Raw genomic sequence first — 22,010 nt, forward strand, 5'->3', positions numbered from 1 at the left:
CAGACCATGCTTCAATCCTGGTTCGCCCTCCAGATCCCACTGCTCTTGGCTTTTGTGCCCTCCTCTGCTTCGAGAGGTCGACAAGTGTTGGGAAAATTAATAAAGTAGTCTTGTTCAGGCTTCAGAGGCAGAAGCAGGCCTCTGACCGACCTGTGACCCTGCCTGGACTGAGGGCCTGCTTGCACATGCAACAATTGCTGCTAGCGAGTCAAGCAACGCTTACGATAAGAAAGGGAGTGGGTCTTGGAATTTCTTGAGCTCTGGGGACCTGGCCAGTCCCCCAGGGTCTGGAAAATCTTGTGACCCACATGGTGAAACCAACAGCATTACTTACTTATTTATTTATTTATTTTGCGGTACGCGGGCCTCTCACTGTTGTGGCCTCTCCCGTTGCGGAGCACAGGCTCCGGACACGCAGGCCCAGCGGCCATGGCTCACGGGCCCAGCCGCTCCGTGGCATGTGGGATCTTCCCGGACCGGGGCACGATCCCGTGTCCCCTGCATTGACAGGCGGACTCTCAACCACTGCGCCACCAGGGAAGCCCAGCCAACAGCATTATTAAAGTAAACTCAGAGCTGCATTTTTGCACACAAACTGATCATATCAGTTTGCGGCCTGGAATTATAAACGGAAGCCCCCAGAACTCCAATCTGAAGTCTCACCCGTGGGGTGTACGAACCGCCCAGGACCCTTCCCAACTAGGGCTCCAGACTGCTGTTATTTGGATCTGGAAGTCCGTGTCGGCCCAATTTGGTGATGTATATACCCTATCATGTTTCTCTAATATTCTTGTTCCTTTCCTTCTAAAGATTGTATATTAAAATTAAGTTAAATTACCTTTCATTAAAGAATTGATTAAAGCTGTTTATTTGTGTGAAACGAGTGGTTATTTTGTCAACAAATCCAACGAACCTTAAAACCGAAAGCAGGCTTTCGGCAAAACAACTGGAAACCTTGAACGGACTCATGGGTTTCAAGGGTCAGGCAGACTTGTATTTGGATCCCAGTTTGTGTGACTGTGCGTAGGTCATTTACTGCCTGTGAGCCTCATTTTGGTCATCTGTAAAAGAAGGACAATAAAACATCTCACAGAGCTCTTGAGACTCTTCAGTGATGGAATGTTGGTGCAGCACCAAGGACCTAGTGCTGCTTGGAGCATTCAGGACTCTTGGTTGTAAGTGACAGAACCTAATTTTTAAAAATATACTTTTAGTGACTTCCCTGGTAGCACAGTGGTTAAGAATCCACCTGCCAATGCAGGGGACATGGGTTTGAGCCCTGGTCCAGGAAGATCCCACATGCCACAGAGCAACTAAGCCCATGTGCCACAACTACTGAGCCTGAGCTCTAGAGCTGGCAAGCGACAACTACTGAGCCCGCGTGCCACAACTACTGAAGTCTGTGCGCCTACAGCCCCTGCTCTGCAACAAAAGAAGCCACCACAATGAGAAGCCTGAGCACTGCGACAAAGAATAGCCCCCGCTCGCTGCAACTAGAGAAAGCCCACGCGCAGCAACAAAGACCCAATGCAACCAAAAATAAATAAATAAATAAATAAATAAACAAACCAGGCTCTCCCTGCTTTAAAACTCATGCTTAAAAAAAAAAAAAAATCTCCTTTTACAGTTGATTTGTTTGAATCAGGATCCAAAGAAAGTTCACATGTTACAGTTAGTTGATATGTTTCTTAAGACTCTTTTAATATATTTCCCCTCCTTTTAATGCCATTCATTTGTTGAAGCCAGATCATTTATCCTATAAAATTTTCTACATTATAGATTTAGGTAATTGCTTCCTCCTGGTGTTGTTTAACCTGGTCTTCTATCCTTTTTATTTCCTATAAACTAATAGCTAGATCTAGAGGCTCCATTAGGTTCTGGCTGGTGATGATGATGATGATGATGGTGATGATTTTGGCAAGAATACTGCAAAGGTGACGCTACATAATTATTATATCATTTTATGGGAGGCACGTAATATCTGGGTGTCCTACTTTTGGTGATGTTAAGAGTCACTTCTGGGTTCTTTTTTTCTTTTTCTTTTCTTTCTTTAGGTAATCATGGAGATTTGAACATAAATTGGGAATTAGATGATGTTAAGAAATTATTGCTAGGGACTTCCCTGGTGGTCCAGTGGTTAAGAATCCGCCCTCCAGTGCAGGGAACGCGGGTTCGTTACCTAGGTGGGGAACTAGATCCCACATGCCACAGGGTAACTAAGCCCACACACCGCAAATACTGAGCACGCACACCGCAACTAGAGAGAAGCCCGCGCACCGCAACGAAAGATCCCGCATGCCGCAAGGAAGATCCCGCGTGCCGCAACTAAGACCCAACGCAGCCAAAAATAAAATAAATAAATAAATATTTTTTAAAAAATGAGAGAGCTTCCCTGTTGGCGCAGTGGCTGGGAATCCGCCTGCCAATGCAGGGGACACGGGTTTGAGCCCTGGTCGGGGAAGATCCCACATAATGCGAAGCAACTGGGCCCATGCGCCACAACTACCGAAGCCCCCACGCCTGGAGCCCGTGCTCTGCAACAAGAGAAGCCACCACTGTGAGAAGCCCGCGCACCACAACGAAGAGTGACGCCTGCTCGCCGCAACTAGAGGAGGCCCCCGTGCAGCAACAAAGACACAATGCAGCCAAAAAAATAAATAAATAAATTTTTAAAAATTAAAAAAAAGAAATGATTGCTAAACATTTTAGATATAATTATGTATTACATAGTGGTATTGTGCTTGGGTAAAATAAAAATCCTTATCTGACATACAATAACATGGATTAATTTCAAAACGTTATGCTGAATGAAAAAAGACAGACCCATACTGTATGATTTCATTTGTATGGAACATTCTAGAGCAGGCAAAACTAATCTATACTGACAGAAAGCAGATCAGTGGTTGCTGGGGTCAGAGGGTGGAAATTGATTGTAGAAGGGTGTGAACTTTTAGGAGTGATGGAAATATTTTATATCTTTATTATGGTGGTAATTACTTGGGTATATACATTTGTCAAAACTAATTGAACCATGCACTTAAACTGAGTGTGTTATATTGTATGGGAATAAAGATGTATTTTATTGTACGTAAATAAAGTTGATTTTTGAAAGGAAATAAAATAAGGTTACAACTAGAATGAGAAGAATCCATTCAAAATAGCCACAAAACTATAATACACCTGTTGGGGGGAGAAATTTAATGATATACTCGACCTTTATAGAGAAAATTATAAAATAATATTAAGGGACATAAAAGAAGACATAAATATATGGAGAAATACACTATAATCATGGATGGAAGTCTTAATATCCTTCTCAAATTAATCTATAAAGTTAATGCAATTTTATTAAAAACTCTAAGAGTTTAAAAGTCTTTATCTGTTGGAAATAAATGCAGAAGTATTTAAGTTGAAATGCTATGATGTCTTGGATTTTTTTTAATAGATGCCAAGAAAATAATGTGGAAGAAGGAATGAACGAGTATTGGCCATGTGTTGGTACTTGTTGAAGCTGGGTGACGGGTACACACTCTAGTGTAAGTGAGCAGTGCTGTGCACCTTTACAGGTGAGGAAACATCACTGCACTGGGGCAGCAGGAGAACCATGAAGGAAAGGTTCTCTGGGGCTGACTCCATCATGCTCTACAGACCTTTAGGGCAGGACAGACCAGAGGAGGTCTTGTGAGCCTTGCTAAGGAGTTTGAACTTTATCCCGTGCTCAGCATTTCAGTCCCTCTTTACTGTGTGTATCTGACACCTTGGAAGGGCCTCCGGTCCTGTCTCCCTCCATGGTGGGTGTACCAGTCAGAACCCTTTCAACTGTAAATGCCAGAAATCCAACTAAAACGTACTGACTTATGTGGAAAAAGGAACTTATGAAAGGTTAAGGGACTCAGGCACAGCTTGATCCAGATACTCAAAAGATGTCAAGAATATGTCTGTCTTCATATCTTGTGTCTGCAGTCCTCTGTGTGGGCTCATTCTGGCTGGCTTTTCCTACATGGTGTCAAGATGGTCACTAGTAGTCCTGGGCTTACAGCCTTTTAGCTTACTAACCCCCAGTGGAAAGAGGGCTCTTTTTCCTAGCAGCTCCAGTGAACCTGCTTCTGCATGCATAGACTTGATTTAAGTGTCCACCCCTGAACCAATCATAAAAGGTAGCTTTGACTGGGGAAATGTGGACCGTGTGCCTAACCTGGACACCCTCTCAAACTTCAAGGATTGCCAGTGCATAAAGGTTGGTTTCTTCAAGGAAAACCCAGATGCAGCCTCCAGTAAAGAGGGGATGGTAAGATGCTGGTCCAGTGGCATCTGGCAGGAACACCCTCCCAACACCCCTCACAGGAAGGACCAGCCTCATCTTAATCACCTGAAGAGCCTTCAGCACCCACTACTGAGCTAACGCTCACTCTCGTTTTGCCGGGACAGCTGCTGCCTCACAACCTCCACTACCAGCCTCGCGTCTGTGCCCCCTGCCCCACAGCAGACCAGCTGGAATGAGAAAGTAGCCTTTGCGCATCCCCACCTTTCCCTCTCCATGCCTGTCAGGCTCTGCCTCAGGGGTCATGGTTTTCAGGCCCCTCACAACGTGCTTGTCCTCTGCCTGGAAATGAGATATCCCAGGACTGAAGGTCATGGGTGCCTCAGTTTCCTCTCTTTACATTGGAGGTGGTACCTGCTCCCTGGGTGTGTTGTGAGGATTAAGTGAGTGCAGCGTATTTATAGTGTTAGAGCAGTGCCCAGCACACAGTAGGTGCTCAGTAAATCCCAGCCGTTATTCTCATCATTTCCGCTGGAGACTATACAACACAATCCCTGCCCATCCTCGTCCAGTCCAGTCCAGTAGCAGGCTCTCAGGTGAAATACAACACAGAGGTTCTTACAACTGAATGCTTGAGTGGAATAAAAGTGTGGAGGACACTTTTATAACCACTCGAGCCTCATAACTGTGAGCTGGACAGGACAAATCGTATTTAGCCTCCATTTACAGATGAAGAAACTGCGGTTTAAACCTCTTGCCTAAGATCACGCAGCCAAGCCGTGGTGGAGGCAGGATTTGAACCAGGGGCTGAAGGATCACATCGTAGGGACTTTGCTCAGGCTGTCCCTCTGCTGACAAGACCTCCTCCGGTCACGCCTGTTGGCCCCTTCTCATCCTTTCAGGTTCAGTCCCAATACTCTAAACAGTAACAGTGGTGAGAGGTAACATTTATTAAGTGCTTGCTACACTTTGGATGAGGTGCAGAAGGCTTTCCGTTCCAATAAAGTCAGGAGGTAGGTATGACGCTGTTACAGAAAGAGAAACTGAGGCTGACAGAGGTTAAGGAACCTGCCCAACGTCACTCAGTAGGTGTGACGGCAGGGAGTCAAGCTCATAAAGCAGTCTGATTCTAGAGCGGACCTTTCCACATTGCTACCTCCGAGACTCTGATGCCAAGGATGGGAACGAACTCCTTCCTCTTGAGTCTGAAGTCTGGGCTTCGGCCTCTACTTAGCTCTTGGAGCTGTTATTTGTGCCTCTCCTTTCAGTAGACTGAGAGCTCTTTGGGGCAGGAACTCGACTCTGACTTTTTCATTTCCGTAGCCCCTGCGCAAACAGGCTCTCCATAACACCAAATTATTTCATTCGCCCCTGTGAGGCAGGCAGAGGTGCTCCTAGGTGAGGACAGACCCAGAGAAGTTAAGTGACTCTCCCAAGGCCACCTGCTTGTAAATGTAGGAGCCTGGAGAGGCCCCAGGCTTCCTGGGCGCAGGTGGGTGCAGGGTTCTCCCTCCTCCTTGTTCCCCCGCCTTCCTGTTCCCTGAGCGTCGTCGGTGGGGGAAGAGATGGCAGCATAGCCTTAGCTGGGGCGGGGAGCGGGGCGGGGGGGCTGTACCAAGGCCCGCTGGGAGGACTGATGGGCCCTTTTATGAATGCCAGGCGAAGGATGGCGAGTAGGCTGGGGGTGGGCTGAAGGAGGGAGGAAGGAACGGGTATTTTTTACATTTTGACATTAAAAAGTGCAGATCAGATTGTCAGCGACTGGCCAGCAGCATCTGTTTTGGTTTGGAATTGGCAGCTAAGGCGCTGAGCTTCTCCGCGGAGGGAGGGGAGGGGAGGGGAGGCTGCGGGCTGGTGGGGCGAGGCGGCGCCTCTGCGGAGGGAAGGGCTCTCCGCTTTAAGAGCTCCGCCCAAAGGGGCGCTGCCACCCCTAAGGAGGCGGGCGCCGCCGCTTCTCATTCATTGTCTTGACAAGAGCATCCTCAGCCGGCAGTCGCAGGCTCCTCCAGCTGCTTCCTCCTCCTCCTCCTCCTCTCCTTCCTCCGTCTGGGGGGTCACTCATCTCTCAGCAGCAGGTAAGGCTGGAGCCCGGGGACGGGACTCGGCATCGCTGCCCTGGGCCACCTGTGGGGCAGGCGGGAGCCTGGCAGAAGCCCTCTGCGGGGGCCGACAGACTGTCAGAGCGAGCTGGCTCGGAGGCGGGGACAGAGCCCGTTGACGCCCCGCGTGGCGGGACTCGCCTGGGGTGTGGGTGCGCGGAGGAGGGTCCGTCTGCGTGTCTGAGAGCTCCGGGAGCGGGCGAGGGTGAGGGACCACCGCAGCCAAGATGGAGGTGGGGAAGCCCGGGGGGTCAGGACACGCGCCGACCGGACTCTCCCCAGAATAGGAGTCTTTGGGGTGGCAGTCGGGGGCAGGGTGGGGTGAGCCCAGCAGCTGCCCTGAGCTTGGAGGCAGGAAGGGGTTGAGAGCAAAACAAGAAAAGACCAAGTTCCCCTTTCCGTGGTTTCCGGGCCTGGTACCTGCGGTGGGGAAGGAGGTGGGGTGGGACGATGGCTTCCTGTCTCTCAACCTCCGATTTGCGGCTCCCCTCTCCCCAGACCCAGGCTTCCCACCTGGGATGGATCCCCTGCCCCCAGACTGCTTCTCCTCACGCAAGCTCCTCACGTGCTTTCCGGGCGGGTGGACCCCAGAGCCTCCTGGAGAGTCATGGGATGGGCGAGGCTGGCTGGAGTCCCCAGTGAGAAGGGCTAGGCCTGAAGGGGGGGCAAAAGGGTGAAGCTGGGGCCGTGGAGGAGAGGCCCTGGGGGGGCCCCCACGGTGAGCTGGAAGGCGATGCTGTTGGGTGCCAGGATGGCGGCCTGGAGCCTGGGGAGCCAGAGGCAGGCCCCTTGGCTTCGCTGTCACCCAGCCTGGGGGGAAAACCATCCTAGCTGGATCTCCAAGAAGTGAGCGCTGGCCTCTGCCTTCCTGTGGACAGCTCCACTGGGGCTGGAGAAGGCACTAAAGAGCACCTGCTTAAGCAGAGGTGCATGGAGGAGGAGATGCTGGGACCCTAGCCATCCGCTTGTTTCTGGTGCCCAGAGACCTGCTGGGGAAGCCCTCCTGCCACTGAGGTTTGCCCTCCCAGGCAAACCCACACGCCTCTTCCCTCAGCATGTCCAGCCCTGGGCCTGGAGGCAGGGAGGGCCCCTGCCTTTAGGCAGCTTCTTATGTGGGTGTGAGGGTGTGAGGTCTGGACACGGAGGCTGAGAGAACCCACCCTCCAAGCTGTTGCACTGAGGCCCCGGAGTGTGACCTGTCAGAGAGGAAGGGCTCTGTGTCCGTCAGCCATTCTGTGGACAAATCGGCACTAGGTGCTACCCCACATCAGGCTCTGCTGGGGAGGCTGAAGGTACAGAAGCTAGGCCTGGGGAGGGTTGAGAAGGTGGGCCTTGCAGGTTAGCCAGGGGTGAGGAGGTGTGGGCAAGGTGAGTGTGAGCGTAGCAGGATGTCAGTTACAGAGGAGAGCGGCAAGGGGCCGGGGAGACATGCTGGGGAAGTTAGCTGAGACCATGACTGCCAGGCTGAGGGGTGTCCTGGGGGAGATGGGGGCCACTGTAAGGTCAGAGTTGACCTGAAGGGAGAAAAGCCCTCCACCTGTGTGCCTTCCAGGATGAGCCGGCAGGTGGTCCGTTCCAGCAAGTTCCGCCATGTGTTTGGACAGCCGGCCAAGGCTGACCAGTGCTATGAGGACGTGCGCGTCTCACAGAACACCTGGGACAGTGGCTTCTGCTCTGTCAACCCCAAGTTCGTGGCCCTGATCTGTGAGGCCAGTGGGGGAGGGGCCTTCCTGGTGCTGCCCCTGGGCAAGGTGAGCCCCTGGAGCCCTGGGGGGGCCTCTGGTCATCTAGTGGCCCCCTGGGGTTCCTGATGAGGTGACTGACTATCCCCAAGCCTTCCCGGGCCGCAGTGTTGTCGTCTGTAAAATTGAGCTGAGCCAGATGAACCTTATGCTTCCTTCAGCTCCTACATGCAGTGGTCGCATGGAAGCTAAAGCTCAGGGGGGATGACATGGGAAGGGACGTACAGTGAGTCCTGTAGACCCAGGGCCAGGCCTCCCAATTCTCAGCCTGGACCTTTCTCCCCTCGGGAGCATGAAGAGGGCTGGGATGGAGTCTGGGCAAGCCCAGCAGTGCTCTTAGGGTTTGGAGGGACCTTTCGGAGCCCTTGGGAACACAGCAAGCTCTGGCTCCCAGCTCACAGGCAGGGGTGATGTAAGAGACCCTCTCCGCTCCCCCAGCCTGGGCCTCGTCAGATCTCGCCTCCCCAGCCCTGTTGCCTGCTGACCCCACCCCCAGCACACTCCTGTGCTCTTGGGTGGTGAGACAGGAAGGGGAGACAGGCCCTCAGTTGTTACCTTAAAAGGGCCGATGGAAACAAGAGAAGAGGAAGTGGTTGTCGGGGTGAGAGCTGGGCCTGCTCTTCACACAGGAAGCCCTGCTGCAGCAGCTGTCCCCGGAAGAGCCCATTTCCAAACCTCTGCTCCTGCTGGGGGTCCGGTTATGGCAGACTTCCCCATCCCTGTCCTTTTGGAAGGACCCATCCCTACAGCCCCATCATTCACACACACTTCCCTGGGGAACTCCAGCCCCAGTATAACTAGCCCCCGCCAGCCCGTCCCATGCCCAGGGCCCTGGCCTGTCTTCCCATGGGGGCCTCACCTGGGGAAGCTGGGGTGGGAGTACCAGGCCACGGGGCATGGATGAGAAACTGAGCTAGAGATGGCAGGAACTTGGCAAGGCTCTGACAGCAAGGCAGGACCAGCCCCGTGCGCCCATCCTGTGCTACTGAGTTGCCCAGACAACTGTGGGGCTGGGGCAGAGGCCCAAACCCTCCCACCCCAGGCCCCACTCTGCCTCCCAGGGACCTCACAGCTTTTCTCTCTGTGCCTCGTGGAGGGGAGTGGGGAGGTTGGATTGGGTTTGGAGGGCAAAAGCACCTCCCTCAGAGGCCCCGCTGTGTCCTCTAGACTGGACGTGTGGACAAGAACGTGCCTATGGTCTGTGGCCACACGGCCCCGGTGCTGGACATCGCCTGGTGCCCGCACAATGATAATGTCATTGCCAGTGGCTCCGAGGACTGCACAGTCATGGTGAGTGTGGGGACACACGGGCCAGGAGGGGGCTCCAGCACTGGAGCTGACGTTTGGAGCCCCCAAGACTCACTCACCGCTTCTCTGCAGGTGTGGGAGATCCCTGATGGGGGCCTGATGCTGCCCCTGCGGGAGCCTGTCGTCACCCTGGAGGGCCACACCAAGCGCGTGGGCATTGTGGCCTGGCACCCCACAGCCCAGAATGTGCTGCTCAGTGCAGGTGCCCGTGGGGGGGAGAAGCAGGGAGGGCTGGTCCCCTGACAGCGAGGGTGGGAGGCTCATGGCTTCTGACACTGGGGGCATCGCCCAGGTTGCGACAATGTGATCCTGGTGTGGGACGTGGGCACGGGGGCGGCCATGCTGACGCTGGGCTCGGACGTGCACCCGGACACAATCTACAGCGTGGACTGGAGCCGAGATGGCGCTCTCATCTGTACCTCCTGCCGCGACAAGCGATTCCGCATCATTGAGCCCCGCAAAGGCACCATTGTAGCTGTGAGTTGCCTTGACCCTTGACCCTGAGAGCTTTGCCCCTCCTACCCACCACCAACCAGGCCCCTAGATGCTACCCACTCCCAGCTGAGGCCTGGCCCTTAGGGGGTGCGTGCGGATGGCTGACCGGTCCCCTCCCTTTCCTTCCAGGAGAAGGAACGTCCCCACGAGGGGACCCGGCCTGTGCGTGCCGTGTTTGTGTCAGATGGAAAGATCCTGACCACAGGTTTCAGCCGCATGAGTGAGCGGCAGGTGGCGCTGTGGGACACGGTGAGTGCCCGGTGGGGAACAGGCTTAGTCCCAGCCCTGCCAAGTGTCTGGCTGGAAGGCCATGGCCTCAGTTTACCCACGGCGAGATGGGGTTTTCCGCTGGTCTATGAGCCCCCCACCCCACTCCTCCATCACTGGACCACACCTGGGCCTGACGTGGCCCAGCTCATTATAACCCCCTGCCCGTCTCTACAGAAGCACCTGGAGGAGCCGCTGTCCCTGCAGGAACTGGACACGAGCAGCGGTGTCCTGCTGCCCTTCTTTGACCCTGACACCAACATTGTCTACCTCTGTGGCAAGGTGGCCCAGTTGGGCAGGGGGTCGGGGGAGCGAGGTGGGCAGGGGGACTGGGAAAGGACCACAGCTGGAGGCATCTGCCAGTGTTGATCCTCCCTTGCATCCACCACCTGCAGGGTGACAGCTCTATCCGGTACTTTGAGATCACTTCTGAGGCCCCATTCCTGCACTATCTCTCCATGTTCAGTTCCAAGGAGTCCCAGCGTGGCATGGGCTACATGCCCAAACGTGGTCTGGAGGTGAACAAGTGTGAGATTGCCAGGTAACCGCCCCTGCCCCTGACCTGAGTATGCTCCTTGGGCAGTGCCGACCGCACAACGAGCTTCAGTCCCAGCCCAGCTATGCTGTGGGTGCTGATGGCCTTCCTGTTTCCACAGATTCTACAAGCTGCACGAGCGGAGGTGTGAGCCCATCGCCATGACGGTGCCTAGAAAGGTGATGCTCCCGTGTCCCTCCCCGGGCTCTCGGAGTGGCGGGTGGTGGTGTGGCCCAAGCACTTTCTTAACCAGCCTTGGCCTTGCCCCACAGTCGGACCTGTTCCAGGAGGACCTGTACCCGCCCACTGCAGGGCCTGACGCTGCCCTCACAGCTGAGGAGTGGCTAGGGGGTCGGGATGCCGGGCCCCTCCTCATTTCCCTCAAGGATGGCTACGTGCCTCCAAAGAGCCGGGAGCTGAGGATCAACCGGGGCCTGGACACTGGGCGCAAGAGGATGGCACCTGAGGCCAGTGGCGCTCCCAGTTCGGTGAGAGGCAGATGGGAGCCCAGGAATCAGGACAGGAAGATGGGGTAGGGCAGGGGCTGCTACTGATGTGGTCATTGACCCAAGTGGAAAGAGGCTGGCATTTGGGGCAGCCCAAACTCACAATGTTGGGGATCCTGTGGGGGCTGGGAGTGGATAATCCTGAGGCCTCAGAAAACAGGTTTCAGGCTTATAGGCCTGCAGCTCTCTGGCTGAGAGACAGAAGGGCCCAAGCCCTGGGGCTCTTGGGAGGAGGCCTAGTGGCCAGGGAGGAGCTGGGCCTGATGCAGCCCTGGATCCCCCAGGATGCTGTATCCCGGTTGGAGGAAGAGATGAAGAAGCTCCAGGCTACGGTACAGGAGCTACAGAAGCGCCTGGATAGGCTGGAGGAGACAGTCCAGGCCAAGTAGAGGACCACCGGCTGAGGCCAATGGCATCGCCTCCCTCCCTTCCACTCCCACTCCCCAGGCCACAATGGCAGATAAGAAAATACTAATAAAATGGCTTTATTTTCTGGTACCTCTCAGACTCCAGTGACTGGTCACCAGATGCTGGGTCTGCTGAACTGACTTGCGCTTGAGCTTCCCTCTCCATAGTCTTGATGAGCTTGACCCATGGCAGGGGCGGGCTGGGGAGATGCCTCTGAATGCCCTAGACCACAGACAGGAAGAGGCCTTTGCGGGTGGGAGCCATCCTGTGCTGATGTTGGTTGGGAGCCTGCTCTGTTTTCCAGCTGGTAGGTCGAAGCTGCTCAGGGCTCTAGCCTGGAGCCTTGGTCATTCTGTTTACCCCAAATCTGCCTTTGCTGGTCAACCACACCACCAGCTTGTATGCACCTGTCCTGACACTGCTGCTTGCTTGTGGGGAAAATGAAGCAACCAGCACTTACATGACATCTTTCAAACTGTAAGCCCAAGGGATCAAAATAAGGGGTCCTTTTGTAAGAAGAAAGCTTAGAATCAAAGCAATAGGCCCTGACCCTAGTTTACAAGCGAGGAAACAGGCTGAGAGCAGGAGCTGGGCTTGCTGAGGGACAGATCCCGAGTCAAGATGCAAGTCCCCCCCTTCTAACTCAGAGCCTTCCCTGCACGGCGTGGCTGCCTCTTGAACCCTGTCTGTGGCTTCCACCTGGGTCTGGCCTCGATCTGTCAAGCCCTATCAAGGGGGGACTTGGAAATGGGTTCCCGATGGCCAACTTAGCAGGTGATCCCCCCTGAGCTGGGACACAGGACTATTGGGGATGGGTGTCCTGGCCACAACAGGGCTTTGTTCATCCACATAGGGACCACAGCAAGGACTAAATGTCCCCTTTGAACCCCCATTCCCCTTTGGCATGCCGTACAAATGTCCCTGTCTGCCCATTTGGGTCTCAATCTCTATGCAAACCATGTGCCCCTGGGCAAGTCACTTCTCTCCAGGCCTCAGTTGCTCATCTATAGAATGGGGAGGGATTCCACCACAGCTCTGCGAACCTAGGGGGTGGATCCAATCAGTGGTGTGGTACAGAGAGAAGGAGACCATCTGAAGCCTGGGCCTCAGGCTCCCACACAAAGGGATGATGGGCCCTCCTAGTGAAGCAGACTTGGGGGTAGTCACTAGTTCTCCTGGCCCAGGGAAACGGAAAAAAGTTCAGGGAAGGATCCCTGGAACTCAGAAGGGTTAGCCCCTACTCACCATGATTTCCAGCTTCCTCTGAGAGAAACAAGAGAGGGAGATGGGGGTGGGGGGTGGCGGTAATTTAGGGGCCAAGAAACCGGCCTTGAGAACAGGGTGGGTGGGATGGTTGAAATCTGCAATTTCTCACCCCCAAAGAGCTCCGTCCCCAATTAGCACACTTTCTATTCCTCCTGGGTCTCAGGGCCCTCATCTATGCAAGGCCTAATCAACCCTGGCACCTGTGTCGACTCTAGGGCCTCACATGCCCCAATTTTGTGGCTCTGGTTGGCCTTACTTTACTGCTGTAACCCTAGCCCTATGCCCATCCCACCCCTCCGTTCCTGAAAAACCTCACCAGCTCTCCAGGGTCAGCTGTGGCCACATCAAGCCCAGGGCCAAAGGGTCACTGGACCTTCTCCAGGGGCCAGAAAACACCAGCATTCCAGGTGTTGGGAAGCCCCTGCTGGGGTACCAGGTCCCTGAGGCTGTGAAGGGCTTGGGGAACCAACAGGGGAAGTGTGGAATCTTCTATAATGCCTCTGACATTGGGATGATATTAGGGAGAGGGAGAGGTTTGTTAAATTGCCCAGGGCCCTAAAACCCTGAGCACTTCTCATCTATGCATCTTGAAGGAGGACAGAGCAGGAACCCCCAGCAATGGTCAATGAATGGGTGGGTCGGGTGGGTAGTGGCCGTACCCCTAGGGGGTCCACCAAGGATTACAAAGAAGACCTGTAAGGCCCACCCTGGAAGGGACCTTAAGAACTGAACTTTCACTTTCTAAGTGGGGACACAAAGGCCTGTGTGTGGAGAGGGACTAGCCCAAAGTAAAACAATGGAGAATGGAGGGCAGGGAGAAGCCAGGCCCTAGACCCGGCCTCTGCACACCTCCCACCCTCCTACACACAACACACACTGACACAGAAGCTGGGCCTGACTCATAATTTAATAGATGTGCAGGTCCGGGTCCCTTATTTCTGCTGCTCACGGGTCCACTGCTCTGGAGTCAGGGTTTTCTGCTCAAAGGCATGGATGTGCAGGAGCTCTTCTGCTAGGCAAGTGTTCACAAGCCTGAGAGAGAGATGGGGTTAGAAAACGGCAGGCTGGGGCCTGGGTCGCAGACCCCGAAGCTAGGGTGAGCCGGGAGACTGGAGGTGTCCCCCAGGTTGTAGTCCCCGGAACCTGGCAACAAGAGAGGTAGAAGGCTGAAGTCTCAATATTTGAAGCAGAGGCCATGAAGGCGGGATCGCTGAGGTCGTGGTCTGCGGTGCTGGGCCGCATTGGTGGGGGTAAGTTAGGGTTCGGGGAGCGGCCGGAGATGTGGTCCTGGAGCTGGGGCCGCGCTGAATGAGGTGTTCCTGGGGTCTCACCGGTGTCTCTGAAGCAGCGGCTTCCCCTCGAACTTGGCCGACACCACGAGGACTCGGAAGCTAGACGCGCAACGGTTGGGAGTCGTGTCCTCCACTTCCTATGGGGCAGAATGGGGTGGATGGTGCCAAGCCCGCCCCTCAGGAGCCCTGTTCCCCTCGCTGGGCGAGTGTCCACGCCGCTCAACTCACCACGTGTTCCGCCTCCAGGCCCCGCTGCAGCTTCTCCCGGAGGTACTCGGCGCTGAGTTCCATTGTGGCAGCACAACGGGGGCGACGGCCCAGCGGGGAGAGAACCCCTGCTCGGACCCCTGCCACACTGCTTCCGCCCTTACTAGGGCCACTTCCGTTGAGGTCTCTACTTCCGCCCTTACTAAGGCGTCAGTAAACACAGCACTTCCGCCCTCCTGCAAGCCCAGTTTTCCAACAGTCTCCGGTTTCTGCACCTACCATCAGTCAGCCAATCAGGGTCTGCATAAGGCCCCTGCGGACGCTAATTGGTACCCGCCGCCTGCACAGCAGCCCGGGTTCTGTGCCCCGGTTTGGACACCCTAGCTCCAGCTGGGAGAGGGTGCACGAGCCTGCATTGCTGTGGCCTCTAGGGTACCTCGGGATTGCCCCCAAGCGCTTTTTCCGAGACAAGCATCTTGCGGCCCTGGCAACCCAGCTCTCCCCGGGGTCACAGGCCAGAGCAATCAACCCCCAAGTTCCGATGGGCCCCACAGGGGGCGCGGCGAGGCCTGGGCGCTTCTTCGGCGTCTACCTGCTCTACTGCCTGAACCCTCGGCACCGGGGCCGCGTCTACGTAGGGTTCACGGTCAACCCTGCTCGTCGGGTGCAGCAGCACAACGGGGGCCGCAAAAAAGGCGGGGCCTGGCGGACCAGTGGACGCGGGCCCTGGTAAGAGGCAGCGGATCACTGTCAGGAGGAGGGCTTCTAGGAGAAGGCCGGAGCCGGCGGAGGGGAGGCCCGCTGAGAGGGGCGCGGCCGGCGTGGGGGCTGAAAAACAGGGCTGCGGGCGGGGTCCTAGTGACGAGGGTGGGACTATCGCGGGGGAGAAGGGGTAGTGGGGAGGCGGAGCCCTGTGAGTCTGGGATGTGGGCCTCAGAGGAGGGGGTTGGGTGGGAAGGGGACTGATGATCTAGGTTTGGTCCAGCGACAGGGGGCTTGGTGAACAAGGCTGGGTTGGAATAGAGAAAGCCTGGAAGGGAGAGGAGCTGAGGAGGGCTGTTAAATACCTGTGACTGGAGGCGGGGCCTGAGGTTAGCAGGTGCGAGGGGACATACCTCCATGAAGGGGGCAGAGCCTCGTGGGCTAGGCTTGAAGCCAGGTGTGACTCCCCTCTCGGGTAGGACCGGAGACGCATCATGGCGAGGGGATTCGGTTTGACACGGGAAGGGGCGAGGGGCTCACAGGCTGCGCCCCTCATTCTCTTCCCCAGGGAGATGGTGCTCATCGTACACGGCTTCCCCTCCGCAGTGGCCGCCCTTCGGGTAAGAAGAAAGACGGGGGTGCCGGGAGGACGGGGGCTAGGGCTTAGGGCCTTCCCCGGGCGGCCCTGAAGCTCAGTATTCCCCGTCTGCAGTTCGAGTGGGCCTGGCAGCACCCGCAGGCCTCGCGCCGCTTGGCGCACGTGGGTCCGCGCCTGCGCGGTGAGGCCACCTTCGCCTTCCACCTGCGCGTGCTGGCGCACATGCTGCGCGCGCCGCCCTGGGCGCGCCTCCCACTCACCTTGCGCTGGCTGCGCGCCGACTTCCGCCAGGATCTCTGCCCGCCGCCGCCGCCTCATGTGCCGCTGGCCTTCGGGCCTCCGCTGCCCCGGGCCTCCGCCCCGAGACGCCGCGCAGCTGACACCGAGTCCGAGCTGGAACACGACGCCGAGACCCGCTGCACCTTGTGCGCGCGCGTGCTCCAGGTAAGACTCTCCACCTGGTCTCCGGGTCAGGGCAGTCTAGGGTTCAGAGGACTCAAGATCAAGCTGTTTCTTGAGGGACTGGGCAGCCCATTGACACCCTTTGGCCAGTCTGCCCCCATCTCTAAAACGGGGATTATAGTGCTTGCGGCCATTCCTCGACGGCAGTATCCTCCTTTCAGGGCCTTTGCCCTTTCCCTTTGACTGGAAGGTTCTTCCCTAGACCTTAACGTCTTGATAAAATGCCACCTTTCCTCCGTGAGGTCTTCTTTGGCTCTCCATCTGAAATTGCCACTCTTTCTTGTACACTTCCCTGGCTTCCTTTAACACTTATTGTTGTCTGACATACTGTATATTTTATTTACCTTATTACCAGTTTCTACCCCCACCCCGTTCTAAACTCCGCTGGGGCATTTAGTTCCTTTTCACTACTGTAGAACAGGGTCTAGTGCAGAGCAGATGGCCAATGAATATTTAATAAATTAATTGAGATGATGAGTCTGGCTTCTACTGAGCCCTCAGTAAATGTAAGTTGAGCTCTTGCCATTCAGAGATTAAGTGACCTGCCTGAGATTGCTCAGCTTTTAAGGAACTCTACGTCTGGCTGCCCTGCCGTGGTGTTATATAATCGCTGCTAACACTCAGAGAAAACTGGCCAGCTTAGTCCCTGTGGGCCAGTATTTTAACGTCTCCGTGCCTCAGTTTCCTCATCTATAAAATACAAATAATAGTATCAATAGCGCATGTCTCATAAGATGGTTTTACGTAAGTCTTGGAACAGTGTCTGGTCCATAGAAATTCTTCACCATTGCTAGCTACATCATTACTCCCCATTTTCTCTCTTACCTGCCTGCCACCTCTGACAGGATGAAGAAGACCCCCTGTGTTGCCCCCACCCTGGCTGCTCCCTGAGGGCCCATGTGATCTGCCTGGCAGAGGAGTTCCTGCAGGAGGAGCCAGGGCAGCTTCTGCCCCTAGAGGGCCAATGCCCTGGGTGAGTCCAGCACCCCTACTCCAGCCTGGTTTAGCTCTGGGAAGACGGTGCCCAGTTGTCCAAGTCCAGGCCTGGGGTAGTCCTCATCTTAGCACCCAGGTCCTGGCCTGGAGGAGGCTTGTGATCCTGATTCTATCTCCTACCAACCACACCCCTGGTAGCTGTAAGAACTCACTGCTGTGGGGAGACCTGATCTGGCTGTGCCGGATGGGCACCGAGGAGGAAGAGGAGGACTCGGAATTAGAAGAGGTGAGAGGTGGCTTGGGCCCCAGCCTCACGACCCCACCCCATCTCCTGGGCTGCCTTTCACCAACCCTCTTGTCTCCACAGGAACACTGGACCGACATGCTGGAGATCTGATCCTCAGCATCCCCAACCTCTGCCCACTCCTTTTCTGTGCCACCCCCTGTGGGTCTGGGCAGTTTTTACTTGAGTACAATAAAAAGTCTGAGTTAAGGTACCTTCTGGTGTGTGCTGGGGGGTGGGAGAGTGGGGTAGGAGGCAGAGGCCCTGCCAGTCACTGGGGCCTGAGGAGGACAGAATGGGGAACGGGCACTGGCCCCAGCACGGACCAGCCTCTGAAGTCACATGGTCCTTTGAGGGCTTGGGAGACTCATACCCTGCACACACAGCCCACCCACCTCTGGTGCCCAGCTTGACTCTGGACGTTAATCCAAACAGTAAGGACAAAGGCCAAGGAGGAGAGGGGGGATGCTGTCCCCCCAAGGGATCCTGTGGCTCTCTAAGCCCCAACTCCTTCTCATCTCTGTCTGCAGAGCCTTGTTCAAACCCACAGAAAGAAAAGCACCTTCTGGGGGCTGTTGTTTTACCAACCATGAGTGAGGCTCCGTGCTGTCCCACGGGAACCGCCTTCACACGAGAGCCATGGAGCTGGGGCTCACTCCCAGGGTTATTCGACTTAAGCATTCTGGCTCTTCCCTATCTTTTGCTGCCTCAAAAAGAGCCTGCCCTGCTCGGCTCCGCCCCGAACTCCATGACCCGGCCCACGCACATCCCTCTGGACTGGCCTCGTGGTCAGAGCCAGAAGTTCCTGGAACAATGTTTGGGCTGCTGGCGGCCTGTGGGCTGCCTTCCACCTGAACCCTTGGCCTCTTCAAGACGGGCCAGGAGCCAGCAGGAGGGTGAGTGTCCCACGTTTACCCTCCACTCCTCTGCCCTTTCTAGACTGGGTCCATTAGGTAAAGCTGTCTTTTGGCCCCCTTTTCAGGGGTGGAGTTTAGAGGGCAGGTCAGGAGCCAGGATTACAGCTCGAAACACCAAAAAACAAAACTATTGCACCCTTATGTCTAGTTTCAGCCTTCTATTTTCTACACACTAAACCCACATCTTAGGTTTTCAGGCCCATCTAAGCCTGATTCGAGCTGGGCACTGAGCAGGGTAGCACAGAGGGGCCCTCCCACCCCGAACTGCACCCTTTCCTTCCTGGACAACAGCCAAGTCCCAGTGCTGGCTCCAGATCCCTCCCACTTTGGACCTACAAGACCTTCAGCTCATAGAGCAGTTCTGCCTTCACCATACCACACCCGCTCTAAGCCGCAGCACGCAGAACGCAGACGTCAGGAGGCCAAGATCCAGAGAAGTCAGGTGAGAGTGAGGTGGTGGGCTGGCTGGGCTGGATCTCCCTCAGCTTGGGCTGCTGGCTCTTACCCTGTCAGTTGATCTTTCTGGTCCAGCTTCTCACACCCTGCCCTTTCCCCATGGATTGCCCATCTCAATCTACAGCCTGGCCTGAATAATCCCCCTCCTCCTCCTTCGCCTCCCACTTCACTGCTCCCTCCCCTCCCCCTCCTCCAGTGAGTCATCAGTTTTGCCCATTCACATACCAGATTCTGGCTTCCCAAACAGTTGCTCAATTGGCTGTGTTTTTCTCCAAGCTGGGGAGGGTAGCTGGGCAAGCAGGGTCTCAGGCCCAACTGGCCTTTTTGGAGTTTTCCAACATACGTGAGGGGCCAGGAGGGGAGCTGAAGGAGGGGACGTCAGGGAGGAGCCCACCAGGATTAGGCCCAGAGGCAAAGCAGGAAGAGAAAGCAAGCTGGGGGCTGGCAGGAAGTTCAGAGAGGCAGGACCTAGAGTGGGTTTTCTCAAGTGCACAATGGAATCCCCTGGAGAGCGTCAAAAAAACTGCTATCTGGGTCCCATCCCCAGAGAGTGTTTTAATTGGTTTGGGATTTTAAAAGCTCTGCAGGCAAATAAAAATGAGCCTGGGTGTGACCCACTGCGTGAGCACTGGATCTGGCTTTGAATCCCAGCCCCACCACTCACTAGCTCTGAGCGTCGGCACGTAGCTCCCTCAGCCTCAGTTTCCTTACCTTAAAGCAAGAATTCAACAGCTGGCACCATTGTGATATTGTTAAGGGAAGGAAGCTACACTCTGGCCCCTGATGTGGCAGCATGGAGCTGGTCCAGGACACCTCCCGCCCGCCACTGGAGTACATGAAGGGGATCCCTCTCATCAAGTACTTTGCAGAGGGGCTGGGGCCGCTGCAGAGCTTCCAAGCCTGGCCCAGTGACCTGCTCATCAGCACCTACCCCAAATCCGGTAGGTGATGAGGGCACCAATGCCTCTCCTGGGCTGCAGTCCCCACCTTGGGCCGGGAAGGGCATGCCCTCAGCCCTGCTCATCTCCCATTTCCCTCTCTCTCCAGGCACCACCTGGGTAAGCGAGATCCTGGACCTGATCTACCAGGGTGGCGACCTGGAGAAGTGTCAAAGAGCCCCCATCTTCGTCCGGGTGCCCTTCCTTGAGTTCAGGGTCCCTGGGGTTCCCACAGGTATGTGGCGGGGTGCTGGGGGCAAGCATAGCGGAGGGAGGTAGGACTCGGGCTCCAGCTCAGCCGACTTTTCCCTACCTACGGCTTAGGTGCTGAGCTTCTGGAAGATGCACCAGCCCCACGGCTGATCAAGACACACTTGCCCCTGGCTCTGCTTCCACCATCCCTGCTGGATCAGAAGGTCAAGGTGAATGGCAGAGGAAGCCAGGGAAGGCGGCTGCTGGGGCCATCCCAGCTTTGGCCCTACCTTCTGGGAAGGTCTCCTCACCTCCTCCAGCCTGGTCTCATCTTAAGGGAGGCGGGGGGCATCTGCCTGATGGCTCTAGTGGGGTCAGATAATCTGGTGAAAAGGAGACTCCTCTGTGCAGAGTCGGGCTCACAGGCCCGTGGAAGAGGGGCTGGTGGGAATCCAGCATGCCTTGTTCCAAATTCAGGCAGATTGGCATTGAGGGGATTAGATTAGTATAAAATATGGTTTCAGGGACCAGCCCAGGGTTCAGCATCAGAGCAGGGTTCAAGCCCCAGCTCAGTCTCACCCACACCATGGGACTGCAAGTGAGGCAGCCTCTAGACCCGTTTCTCCCTCAGCCAAACCGAGAGGACCTCCCTGGCAAGGATGCTGTGAAGGGTGGGACACCTAGTGCCCGGTGTGCTGTGTGGTGATGGTGCTGGGGTTGGGGGGGGGTCATCTGCCCCTCCAGGTGGTCTACGTTGCCCGCAATGCAAAGGATGTGGCTGTCTCCTATTACCACTTCTACCGCATGGCCACGGTGCACCCTGACCCTGGCACCTGGGACAGCTTCCTGGAGAAGTTCATGGCTGGGGAAGGTGGGGCCGACTCTGGAGGAAGGAAAGGGGTGGGGTGGAGCTGAGGGGCATCAGCTACAACTTATGCCAACCTCTGTGTCCGTGCCCCCTGCCCTTTTCCCCAGTGTCCTACGGGTCCTGGTACCAGCACGTGCAGGAGTGGTGGGAGCTGAGTCACACCCACCCTGTTCTCTACCTCTTCTATGAGGACATAAAGCAGGTGAGACCACCTGCTTCTGCCTCCCTCCATGTCACACGCAGAGAGGCAGGAACCTCACAGTGACCTGCCAGGGCCCTCTCAGCCCCCCTCCCCTATGACAGCCCACAGCCCAGTCCTCCTGGATCCCCTCCGCAGGACTGAGCAGCAGTGCCCCCTTGCAGCAGCGCCCTGTATAGCTCTTATCTCCTAGCACTCGAGTCAGCAACACGTGCACTCATCCATCAGCTAGTTCCTGCTGTTGCTTCTCCTGGGGCTACGGTTATGAAAGAGGACTGTCCCTCCTCTCACCCAACAGGAACCAGACATCTGTAATAAAGGACCACAGGGCAGAAGGCAATCAAACCTGCCCTAGGGAAAGAGGACCAGAGAGTCAAGGAACAGGGTCTGAGGTCTCTAAGCAGAAGTGGCCAGATCCCCACAGGGTTAGAAAGGGGCCTCCCTTCTGTTTGCTCAGCAAGCAATCTAAACCTCCACTGAGGAGCCCCTCTGCTGCTCCAGAACCCCAAAAGGGAGATTCAGAAGATCCTGGAGTTTGTGGGGCGCTCTCTGCCAGAGGAGACCGTGGATCACATCGTCCAGCACACGTCTTTCAAGGAGATGAAGAAGAACCCCATGACCAACTACAGCACCATACCCACCAAAGTCATGGACCACAGCATCTCTGCCTTCATGAGGAAAGGTGAGGGCTGCCCCAGGGAGCGGGCACGGGCATCTGGGGAGAGAGTGGGGGAGCAGCAGCTAGAGCCGCCGTTCAGCCACTTAGGGCCTCCTCTGCAACGGGGACCTCTCTCCTTTCGTCTCCCAGGAATCACTGGGGACTGGAAATCCACCTTCACTGTGGCCCAGAATGAGCGCTTTGAAGCCGACTATGCTGCGAAGATGGCAGGCTGCAACCTCCACTTCCACTGGGAGCTGAGTGGTGCTCATCAGGATGAGCGTGAAACAGGCCTCAACAATAAAATCTGATGTGTGTTAAACAGAGCCTCTGCTGGAAGCAAAGGACAAACCTGAGCTGAAAGGGTAAATGCCCACTGGGACCAAATGAGGCCATCTTCCCTGGTGGCCTCCAG

General features: G+C 55.9%; 4 protein-coding genes across 11 annotated transcripts; 3 read left to right on the forward strand and 1 right to left on the reverse strand.

Moving 5' to 3' along the window:
- Positions 1–6,181: 6,181 nt before the first annotated feature.
- CORO1A (coronin 1A) lies at positions 6,182–11,711 on the forward strand. The gene is made up of 11 exons (XM_082645479.1): positions 6,182–6,336; positions 7,913–8,111; positions 9,270–9,392; positions 9,483–9,612; positions 9,703–9,887; positions 10,035–10,154; positions 10,350–10,454; positions 10,568–10,713; positions 10,829–10,886; positions 10,980–11,195; positions 11,498–11,711. The coding sequence occupies exons 2-11, from the start codon at positions 7,914–7,916 to the stop codon at positions 11,600–11,602; spliced, it is 1,386 nt and encodes a 461-aa protein (XP_082501605.1). The 5' UTR covers positions 6,182–6,336; position 7,913; the 3' UTR covers positions 11,603–11,711.
- Positions 11,712–13,776: 2,065 nt separating this feature from the next.
- On the reverse strand, positions 13,777–16,082 carry BOLA2B (bolA family member 2B). Its single transcript, XM_082643608.1, has 4 exons — positions 15,947–16,082; positions 14,408–14,661; positions 14,219–14,316; positions 13,777–13,919 (listed from the first exon to the last, which is right to left on the reverse strand). Exons 2-4 carry the CDS (start codon positions 14,468–14,470, stop codon positions 13,820–13,822), a joined length of 261 nt encoding a protein of 86 aa, XP_082499734.1. The 5' UTR covers positions 14,471–14,661; positions 15,947–16,082; the 3' UTR covers positions 13,777–13,819.
- SLX1A (SLX1 homolog A, structure-specific endonuclease subunit) lies at positions 14,668–17,577 on the forward strand. Of its 2 annotated transcripts, none has more exons than XM_082643605.1 (6): positions 14,668–15,115; positions 15,657–15,708; positions 15,801–16,130; positions 16,994–17,121; positions 17,214–17,370; positions 17,452–17,577. In XM_082643605.1, exons 1-6 carry the CDS (start codon positions 14,928–14,930, stop codon positions 17,479–17,481), a joined length of 885 nt encoding a protein of 294 aa, XP_082499731.1. In that variant the 5' UTR covers positions 14,668–14,927; the 3' UTR covers positions 17,482–17,577. The 2 variants fall into 2 exon arrangements, with proteins under 2 accessions (XP_082499731.1, XP_082499732.1); XM_082643606.1 differs by having other exon boundaries at positions 17,283–17,370.
- Positions 17,578–17,702: 125 nt separating this feature from the next.
- On the forward strand, positions 17,703–21,917 carry LOC309816306 (sulfotransferase 1A1). Of its 7 annotated transcripts, none has more exons than XM_082643600.1 (9): positions 17,703–18,263; positions 18,474–18,726; positions 19,459–19,681; positions 19,788–19,913; positions 20,003–20,100; positions 20,615–20,741; positions 20,846–20,940; positions 21,439–21,619; positions 21,746–21,917. In XM_082643600.1, exons 3-9 carry the CDS (start codon positions 19,534–19,536, stop codon positions 21,904–21,906), a joined length of 936 nt encoding a protein of 311 aa, XP_082499726.1. In that variant the 5' UTR covers positions 17,703–18,263; positions 18,474–18,726; positions 19,459–19,533; the 3' UTR covers positions 21,907–21,917. The 7 variants fall into 7 exon arrangements, with proteins under 7 accessions (XP_082499726.1, XP_082499724.1, XP_082499727.1 ...); XM_082643598.1 differs by having other exon boundaries at positions 18,576–18,726; XM_082643601.1 differs by having other exon boundaries at positions 18,576–18,726; positions 19,463–19,681.
- The last annotated feature ends 93 nt before the right edge of the window (positions 21,918–22,010 follow it).

The sequence above is a fragment of the Mesoplodon mirus genome, assembly GCF_964341445.2.
Source record: "Mesoplodon mirus genome assembly, chromosome: 15".
NCBI classification, from domain to species: Eukaryota; Metazoa; Chordata; class Mammalia; order Artiodactyla; family Ziphiidae; genus Mesoplodon; species Mesoplodon mirus.

Bases quoted from the DNA above. Each gene is read 5' to 3' on its own strand.
- CORO1A (XM_082645479.1), top strand. From the start codon at position 7,914: ATGAGCCGGCAGGTGGTCCGTTCCAGCAAGTTCCGCCATGTGTTTGGA. The intron at 8,112-9,269 runs GTGAGCCCCTGG...TGTGTCCTCTAG, and splicing joins TGGTGCTGCCCCTGGGCAAG to ACTGGACGTGTGGACAAGAA. The intron at 10,714-10,828 runs GTAACCGCCCCT...CTGTTTCCACAG, and splicing joins AACAAGTGTGAGATTGCCAG to ATTCTACAAGCTGCACGAGC.
- BOLA2B (XM_082643608.1), bottom strand. From the start codon at position 14,470: ATGGAACTCAGCGCCGAGTACCTCCGGGAGAAGCTGCAGCGGGGCCTG. The intron at 14,317-14,407 runs GTGAGTTGAGCG...TCTGCCCCATAG, and splicing joins GCCTGGAGGCGGAACACGTG to GAAGTGGAGGACACGACTCC. The intron at 13,920-14,218 runs GTGAGACCCCAG...TCTCTCTCTCAG, and splicing joins CCGCTGCTTCAGAGACACCG to GCTTGTGAACACTTGCCTAG.
- SLX1A (XM_082643605.1), top strand. From the start codon at position 14,928: ATGGGCCCCACAGGGGGCGCGGCGAGGCCTGGGCGCTTCTTCGGCGTC. The intron at 15,116-15,656 runs GTAAGAGGCAGC...TCTCTTCCCCAG, and splicing joins ACCAGTGGACGCGGGCCCTG to GGAGATGGTGCTCATCGTAC. The intron at 17,122-17,213 runs GTGAGTCCAGCA...TCCTCATCTTAG, and splicing joins CTAGAGGGCCAATGCCCTGG to CACCCAGGTCCTGGCCTGGA.
- LOC309816306 (XM_082643600.1), top strand. From the start codon at position 19,534: ATGGAGCTGGTCCAGGACACCTCCCGCCCGCCACTGGAGTACATGAAG. The intron at 19,682-19,787 runs GTAGGTGATGAG...CTCTCTCTCCAG, and splicing joins CAGCACCTACCCCAAATCCG to GCACCACCTGGGTAAGCGAG. The intron at 20,742-20,845 runs GTGGGGCCGACT...CCTTTTCCCCAG, and splicing joins GAAGTTCATGGCTGGGGAAG to TGTCCTACGGGTCCTGGTAC.